The following is an 8,965-nucleotide window of genomic DNA, read 5'->3' as shown; positions in this document are numbered from 1 at the left end:
TAAAAGATACGATGGTCAAGTTCGGTTTTTCAAATGGAACTATTTTTTTTTTGAAGACCTGAGTTGATAGTGCGTTCCAAGACAAATTGAATAAGCTTTAATGTATACACTTTATTTCCACTGGTTTTTAAGATATTGCGCTTGCAAATTTACTGATTTTCACTGCAAGAAACCCCTCTGGAATGGCAAAAACCGGGGGCGGTCTTACTGGCGCCACGGGTGGCACTGCCTGTTGAAATGGATACTTACCTGCCAAAGGTCTACGCCAGAAATGGCAGGCCCAAAGGCTAGACAATTCTTTTCCGTCAGAGATGCTACTTAGGTAGGTATATCTGCGGTATCGAGAAGCGCATCGTTACTTTTATTTCGCACTTGCTTCTACGCTCGGATGGCCGGTTCTTTTGGGAGGGATGCAAGTTGGATTGGTTAGGTTAGGAGGAGTGAAAGTTGCTAGACTAAATTTCAACCATAGGGAGCAGATTGCATCAGAACTAATCGGATTTGCATCCCTCCCAAAAGAACCGGCATCCGAGCGTAGAAGCAAGTGCGAAATAAAAGTAACGATGCGCTTCTCGATACCGCAGATGTACCTACCTAAGTAGCATCTCTGACGGAAAAGAATTGTCTAGCCTTTGGGCCTGCCATTTCTGGCGTAGACCTTTGGCAGGTAAGTATCCATTTCAACAGGCAGTGCCACCCGTGGCGCCAGTAAGACCGCCCCCGGTTTTTGCCATTCCAGAGGGGTTTCTTGCAATGAAAATCAGTAAATTTGCAAGCGCAATATCTTAAAAACCAGTGGAAATAAAGTGTATACATTAAAGCTTATTGAATTTGTCTTGGAACGCACTATCAACTCAGGTCTTCAAAAAAAATAGTTCCATTTGAAAAACCGAACTTGACCATCGTATCTTTTAAAATAATAATCGAAAACAAAATTCGTTCGCGCTAATAAATGGGCCCCCTCGAACCATGCAATTCCCTATTTTTTTTATATTTTTATCGACAATACTTTAAGAGATATCGCGCTGTCCACTCCTTAGTGGGACACCCTGTATGTAAACAGAAATAAATCTTATTTATGTATAGTATTAAATCTCTGTTTATGTATAAAAAAGGCAGAAGACCAACATTCGTCATTAGCCAGCTGCGAAAATGCTTTGTAAATTCATAGTTTTCAAGTTTTTATTCTACTGAGAATATAGAAAGTGTAATTAGAGAATAAATATTGAAAAAAGTAGAATCTTCGCATCGGGATTTTTAATAAATTATAAAGATATAATTGTAATAATATATATAAAATAAAATTGTATTGTAAGATAAATAAAATGTTTTTACTTTTCTTGTCTAATCTGTTTATTATGGTTATTTATACAATAATTTTATATTTCTGTACTTCTTAATTTTCCTTAACGGGTTTTTCCACTTAAGACAAAGAATCAGTTTTTAAAATAATTTTTACGCGATTTTAAAACCTATGACAAGGTACTGGGACATGAAAATTGGGATGCTATAACAAGTGGCATTTTTTTGCTCACTCCACAATTGTTTTTGTACCGCATAATACTTTGACTTTTGTGTAAGACGATAGATAGCATCAAGTATCATACAAGCTTTGTCATCGGGAATGTCAAACAATAATTTTGCCATTGTTGTATTATGAGTGATCAATGCAGAAGGATCATTATTATTAATGAATTTCGGAACTAAATTCTTAAGAAGACTCCCTATGATCAAGTTCATGTAATTGGCAATTGTTTGGTCGGATACCCCAAACAGAAAAGCAAGTTGTTGATTATAGAGGGTAGTAGCTTGCACAGAAAAACAGCAACATATTTGGCACACGACTGTCCGTAAAAGTACAGATTTGCTTGAATTGTGTTTTATCGTAAGGAAACCATGATTTAAATTTATCATTGTCAATAGAATCAATATCATTCATATCAAATACAGGTTTTTCTGTGGGCTATGCTGACAAACATGTAATAGAAATATGGGCTGGAAACTGGTTAAACTTAAGTTAAAGAACGTTGATTGCTGCTATATCTTTTATTTTCATGAGTTTATTTCTGCTACGTGTGTTTTGACAAGTACGGTGACTTTAATTACAAGAAATGCAATCAGGCTAGCCATCTGGCGACAAATCGTAACGTATCGGGTGCTACAATGGCCGGCTGCTTCATGGGCCGATTGCTCTCTTCTACTGATCCTTCTTAAGGCTATGCATCACCACTGTCATGTCCCTGTCTTCTTGCGTCTGATCTGCGTCATCCCAGCCCCACACTTCATGGCTGCCGTCACCACTTCTTTTCACTTTTTTCTGCACCAGGACACTGGGTACCATTTTCAAATCGTACGCCCAGCCGATCTTCGCGAACAAGTCAATAAACGCTGTCGTTATGTTGAATCTGTAGTTACCCAGCTCGGACGTCTTGTAGTCCCACGGGAACACGTGATGATAATTGTGCCAGCCCTCACCGCATGCCACGATGGATACACCCAAATTCTCAGAGGGATAGATGAATCTGAAATCAGCGATGAGTTCTATAAAGTAGTGTTACTTTTCTATTGTCTCTGCGATACATATGTTGTATTTGGACAGAGAAAAATAATCGATTAATCGAAGTTCCAACCTGGAATTCGTTTTCTCGATGATCCTTCTAATACTTCGTTTCTCAAATGTTAGTATTAGGTCTAATAGAGTGATTTGCAGCCACAGAGCATGTCGCCATTCCTGCACACCGTTGTAAAGCTCTCACCAAATGGAATTGAATACTACCTATAGATTGATTTTCGAGAGTTGAGACCTGGCGGGTCCCTCGGACGGACCGTGGCCTAAGGAGGAAGTGGAACCAATGGTACGCTACGCATTGCATGCGACGTTGCCACGTTTTGTGGCATATCGGCTGTCTTTTTCTATCTTCAAGCGCAAATGCGTTTCTCCCACCTTGGCAGGAACTTCCTACCCGCGACAGTTCCTTCATCCATTCCACAATGAAGTATTATGCAGTCGTGCATAGTTTCACATAAATCTTTAGTTTTAACTTTTAAAATTCGTTGACTTTCAGAAGTATTACTTGAAGAAGCAATACCTAATTAAGCTTTCATTAATTATTATATTCATTAATAAATTCTCCACTATTGTTCTAATGCAGTACATATACCTTACTAAAATGTAATTGTATTTAATATGAGACAATTTTTAATAGCCAGTAGCAAAGCTTAATTGATATCTTTTAATAATGATAAACCGTATCTTCAATTTCTGTTTTATTTTCTGTTAGGGTCCAGGTTTTGTGCTGGTTTTCTCTAAATATAGTCATGCAAGAGGTAGCAGGGGGCACACTTAGCGGTCAGTACCCAGCAGGGTGTCGGGTAAGACCCCGTTGAGGGACTTCACACCTAAGTCACTATATCTCGGATAGGCACTATATCTGTCACTATGGAAACGGCGTTGGTTGGGCCCTCTCGAAAAGGATAGCGATAGATGCCGCACAAAGGAAACAATAGGTAGGGTCTTGTAAGGACCGGTAAGGACTCACGGCAAGAGTTGGGCAAAATGTAATCTAATTACAAATTATAAATTACGTAATTATAATTTGTAATTTGTAATTAGATTACATTTTGCCCAACTCTGCTCACGACTAAGTAGTGGAAAGCTATTGGTCAAGAGGCAGGGAGTAGGGTGAATACCACGTAGGAGAAAGATCCTTAACGGACCTAGATAAGCGGCAACATCGCAAATAAGCCAGCTCCGTCCGAGGTCTCAACTCTCGAAAATCAAACTATAGTACCATTTTCAACTTGAAAATTAAATGGGCATATCTTCAAAAAATGCTCCAAAGCACATAATTTAATCAGGTAGCCAATTTACATCTGTTTAAAAGTACTTGGTGTGAAGGAAAATCTACTAGTCGTAAGCAATATCTCTGTGGAGTATAGGCGAAGATTCCAAGTGTGTCTTCCATGCTTCATTATCAGGGCCATATTGGCTCGCGACGTTTGCCTCCTTTCACACACTTTTACTAAAATCCCAACATGAAGGTATTTAGTTCTGTCTGACCCCAGAAGCACGTGAGAAGTGACAAACGCCGATTTTAATACGGTTTTGAAAGGAGTTCTAACAAAAAAAATTGTCACGTATTTTTTTAGCTGCTTACATCCATATTGAACGGGTGAAATAGCCGTCAAATTTGGGAACGGGAAACCTATATGATCGAATATCTCGGACCGGCCGGCTTTTTGGGGGGGGGGGGGAGGGCAGGCGGGGCGACCGCCCGGGGCGCCAAATTTGTAGGGGCGCCACTGTATGCGTTTATTCATTTACAGTATTTCCTCGTTACGAGCACGGTTTGGTGTACACGATACGGACCTTTCGCTATCCTCACCACTTCTGTCTCACTCTTGTCTAGCGAAGGTGAGAGCGAGATGGAACGATAGCGAGCGAGAGGCACTTTTCAGTGCAAGGACAGTACGAGACGAACGACGCGTTGATGTTTAGTCTCGCTCAGGGGGACCAAGCCGTCTTTGTTTGGCTGAAGTTTTCCCGTTTAGTTAGCACCGCATTGGTAGGAGGCGCTAGGTACATCACACACACATACCTACGTGTATCAGTGAGCACGGCACACAACCTTTCGACGTTGGTGAAATGTTACCATGACGACCGTCGTCATTTAGAAATGTTTGGCGCAGACACGAGGAAGTGTCCTCACTTTCCCTGGTTTACCCTTTCTAAGGCCGTCTGACCATGGATTGTCGCGTCAGTGACGCGTATGCAGCAGATAGAAGGATATACAAAGCAATTGAATATATTTTCTTTTCCTAAGAAAAGAAGAAATATTCAATTTCAATGTTTATCCTTCTATCTGCTGCATACGTGTCGCTGGCGCGACGATCCGTGGACAGGTTTTAAAGTAAACGGTACATTACACGTATACACATACACATACGTCCCGATTCACACCAATTCACACATTCACAGTTTAGTACGCACCTCATTGGTAGGAGGCGCTACAAACTCTGCTTCAACTTTCGTAAGAGGGAAGCTTGGCCCCCCTGGTCTCGCTCCATCTTTCGGACGCCTGACACTCTGCCCTTAGCGTGCGCGACAGGCGTGTGCGATTATCGCAAGCGTTTGCCGTGAGCGGGGCGAACGTCACGATTTTGCAAAGCGGTTTTCGTGCTCAAGGTAAGCGCTTGCGACCATCGCGCACGCTCCCCGCGCATGCAGTGTGCCATCTCGCTCCCCCCTTCGACCAGAAAGAAACGAGAAACGAACACACGGAATTAGGGCTCTGTTCACGATACGGGCTCAACGCCGCGCGCCGGTCCCGACCAGCAAGCCGCTAACGAGGAAATACTGTATATCCGTTCTGTTAATTGATTTTCGTGCTCTTGGAGGAGCGCCATGATAATCTTGCCCGGAGGTGCCAAATTTGCTAAAGCTGCCCCTGATATCGAAAACTATTAAAAGTAGAAAAACGGTTTGAATGGCAAGATTGTGTATTTATTTATAAGGAATTGAGCTACGTGATCAGATTCCAGAAAAATCGATTCTTTTAAATAATAATTTCTTTTAAATTCCTCGGCAGTGCTAATCCAATTTCCAATAAATTTGTGTGAAAACTATATACCTAAATGCAAAATAAGGATCAATTGGAATTTTGATTTTTGCATTGTAAAAAAATGACTACATTTGTATCATATATTAAAAAAATAGAACTTGAAAATTTTCAATGCGTGGGTTAAGCTTATCCCTAATTCATGCAAGCTGAATGATATGAATTTTAAGCGATACTAACTTGTCATACGGTTTGTTGCCGTAGAGGTGGGCTGCAGAATTGACCAACCACGTGGCGTTCAGTGCCAAAACATACCGCAAAATCGCGGAAACGAACAAAGCATTCGACCACGTCTCGTTCCAGCATACAACTGGTACAACAGTTGGCATACCGAAACACAACAGGGGCATCAAGACCAGATAATACCTGTAAATAGATTATGAAAGATGTTAAGTCAAATCACAGTTTATTTTTTCCATGAAAGATAAATATAGTGGTGGATGAAGCTGTTTGCACATTAAGGAGACTAAAATAATATGTGTTACAATTTCACTTGTTATTATTACTACACTAATGATTTTAGTAAAATTTAATAAACTAGTAAAGTGTAATGTTAAAAGAATATGCAAGAGTTGAAACTTTTACGGGGAGAAATTTAACAATTAGTAAATTTAAATGTTTATGGAAAAACTGTAGCATAGGTATAACAATTACGGAATTCGAATATTGTATCTACAAACTTTCACAATTGATTTTCTTAAAAAATGTTACTCGGCAGTCTTACTTTACTTTTACTCCAAGTATTCCCTTTTTCCAGTTGTATAACAATTTATGCATCTCTCCTTCCTGTATAGCGCAGCGCAAATAATAAAGAACTTTTCACTAAAAACGGTGTCCCCAACAAAGACTTAAACCTTAAATAGTCTTTCCACCAATAAAATTACTCGATTCATTCGCTATAGCTTCCCTACTGTACAAATATCGTTTTCGTCCACTGTATATCACATTTTAAACAAATCTTGGAGAAGATTATTATTACATTCATGCACAAATTAGAAGAGCAAACCTAATATCAGGGATGAAAGAAGTTTGGTGTATTTGATGTAATAAAATTTCTAGTTAATGTGTTACTATAATACCATAGCCTGCCTCCAACTGTATAGAGAAGCGCAAACCAAGAAACAGAAGATTGTGCGAACTTTCCTAAAGCTTTTAAACAATTTCCAAATTCGTTCGTGATACTTCCTCATCCTTTTGGGGCTAATATACGGAAATCCCCCAGTTGCATTTGTTAACCACATACTAATTGCTGAACACCTATAAGCGCCCACCGCATACACAGAACGCAGACATGCGTTCATAGCGTCAGCAAGATTAAGATTTAACCCATGGAAAGCATCTTTCTCCTATACAATTAACATACGCATAAAGATGATGAAAAAACGGTCCTACCTTTTCTGGAACGCAAGTACGGGATTTTTTTCCAGATCGCTAACATCGACCTCTTTGCCTTTCTCCTTGACATCCGGATGCTTTCTACACAACAGCCAACCAACATGCGCAAAAAAGAATCCTCTCTTTACGTTATAAGGATCTGCATTTGTCTCGCTAAATTTATGATGAACTCTATGATCCCTGGCCCAGTGAATTACAGGATACTGTCGAGAAAAAAAATCGTAAACAATTAAATCAGGGCCATTTGATTCTAATTGCATCATATTATAGTATATAAGCATCCAAGACAATTCATCCGACGATTACAATCATTTAGCGGATGCTTCTGAATTGATGTGCCGCTTGAACGTTGCATGAGTTATTTCGTAGAATTTTTTTCCGCCATCAGGGAGAACCTCGTACAGCGTTTAAAAATTACAAATAAATGATGTGGAAGGTAAAGAGAATTTACGGTTTTGATTTTAATTTCTTCTTCTTCCATTTTTCTTTTTAATTTTATTAATGATCGACTTAGGTACTTTTCACACCTATTCGAAATATTCGCGTGCTTATTTCAGCTCGAGTTTTCGAGTTCATTTCTTTATGGGCGAATCCAACCACTTACTTGGAAGGCTACGCTGTTAGAGATCATCAGTAGCACTTGGAGCGGCCACTTTGCTTTGTAGGATTTGTGTGCCCATAATCTATGAGCACCAGCTGTGATTCCGGCACCACATATCATGTACAGGACAAATGCTGCAAGTAAAAACAGCATGAAGAAATGAATATACGATATGCACATCTCTATAGCTTAAAATGAAGGTTTCCCTTTTCATTTTGCGACGTCCACCTTGCGGGCGCCACGAGGGATCGGTGGGGACTCTGCTGGTAAACTCAGTCAAGACACTGGGTTCGATCAAAAGAGTCATATTGCACTGACTAGATATGTTTGCTATTACGTACAGTTCTTACTACACCATGTATCGAGGTATTTTTCATGTATAACTGTTTTCCAGGTATTCTGAACTGATTCCCGGGAAGAAGAAAACCGGCGACTGTCAGCGAAACCGGGGAACTGACCCAGATTCTTCCTGAAGGTAGGCTCTCACTACGCCTCGCCTCTGGTCATTTCATTCCTCCTATGCTTTTCTTATGTATTTTGACAATTTGACTCACACTGCGCCGCGTCTCGCTTCGCCTCGCCTCGGCGCAACTTCTTTTCGCACTCACATCTAGGCTCGCGTCGCCTCGGGTAGTAGTGAGAACCTACCTTAAGACACTAACACGAAAATTTACGCGCAACAATATGTGGATAATTTTAGGCGTCGTTATTCAAGATCTATATGATTTCTCATCAAGGTTTTTACTCATATTAATGACACTTCGTTAGAATTCGTCCCACCGCTATTCAGTTTCTACTTCGACATTTCTTTAAAAATTATCATCGAATCATTAATGTCGCTCACCAAAGGCGGCTGTCATCAATTTGGCGGAAGTGAAGAGGAGGTATGTTCCGTAAAGTGCTGCAACATGAAGGTACGCGAAGACAATCACGGACGGCCAAACGATGTTACTCTCGTATTTCTCCTTCGGCGTTTTCATCACTACATCTTCCTGGACCGTATCGTTTTGGAAAAGCTCATCCAACGGGACATATTGCGTCATTTTTGCTTTATTCTTGAGGACAAACGTACACACGAATAGACATCATACTGGACATTTTTTTTAACATACAAAGCTACGAGTGATTGGGAAAAGTAGCGACATTGGGATTTCATCGAGAAACTGGAGGAATGTAATATTTCTTCCATTTTGTACACATAGATTTGTTCACTCGTATAATGGAATGTCACAACTCTAGAATCACCGATTTCAATCAATTTGTTGTACTATTATTTCCTATGGATTCTAGTTTAGCCTCGTAACTTCATAACGTGATATACCTCGAGTGGTTAAGTGGTATCTCTGTGGGT

At 40.1% G+C, this 8,965-nt stretch overlaps 1 protein-coding gene across 2 annotated transcripts; it reads right to left on the bottom strand.

The window, feature by feature from the left end:
* Nucleotides 1-2,146: 2,146 nt before the first annotated feature.
* LOC143371521 (acyl-CoA Delta-9 desaturase-like) lies at nt 2,147-8,644 on the bottom strand. Of its 2 annotated transcripts, XM_076816765.1 has the most exons (5): nt 8,459-8,644; nt 7,618-7,748; nt 7,011-7,216; nt 5,799-5,984; nt 2,150-2,522 (listed from the first exon to the last, which is right to left on the bottom strand). In XM_076816765.1, exons 1-5 carry the CDS (start codon nt 8,592-8,594, stop codon nt 2,198-2,200), a joined length of 984 nt encoding a protein of 327 aa, XP_076672880.1. In that variant the 5' UTR covers nt 8,595-8,644; the 3' UTR covers nt 2,150-2,197. The 2 variants fall into 2 exon arrangements, with proteins under 2 accessions (XP_076672881.1, XP_076672880.1); XM_076816766.1 differs by lacking the exon at nt 5,799-5,984 and having other exon boundaries at nt 2,147-2,522.
* Nucleotides 8,645-8,965: the final 321 nt, after the last annotated feature.

The sequence above is a fragment of the Andrena cerasifolii genome, chromosome 7, assembly GCF_050908995.1.
Source record: "Andrena cerasifolii isolate SP2316 chromosome 7, iyAndCera1_principal, whole genome shotgun sequence".
Lineage (NCBI taxonomy): Eukaryota > Metazoa > Arthropoda > Insecta > Hymenoptera > Andrenidae > Andrena > Andrena cerasifolii.
The sequence above is the reverse complement of the archived record's forward strand: the minus strand, read 5'-3'. Positions and strand labels throughout refer to the sequence as shown.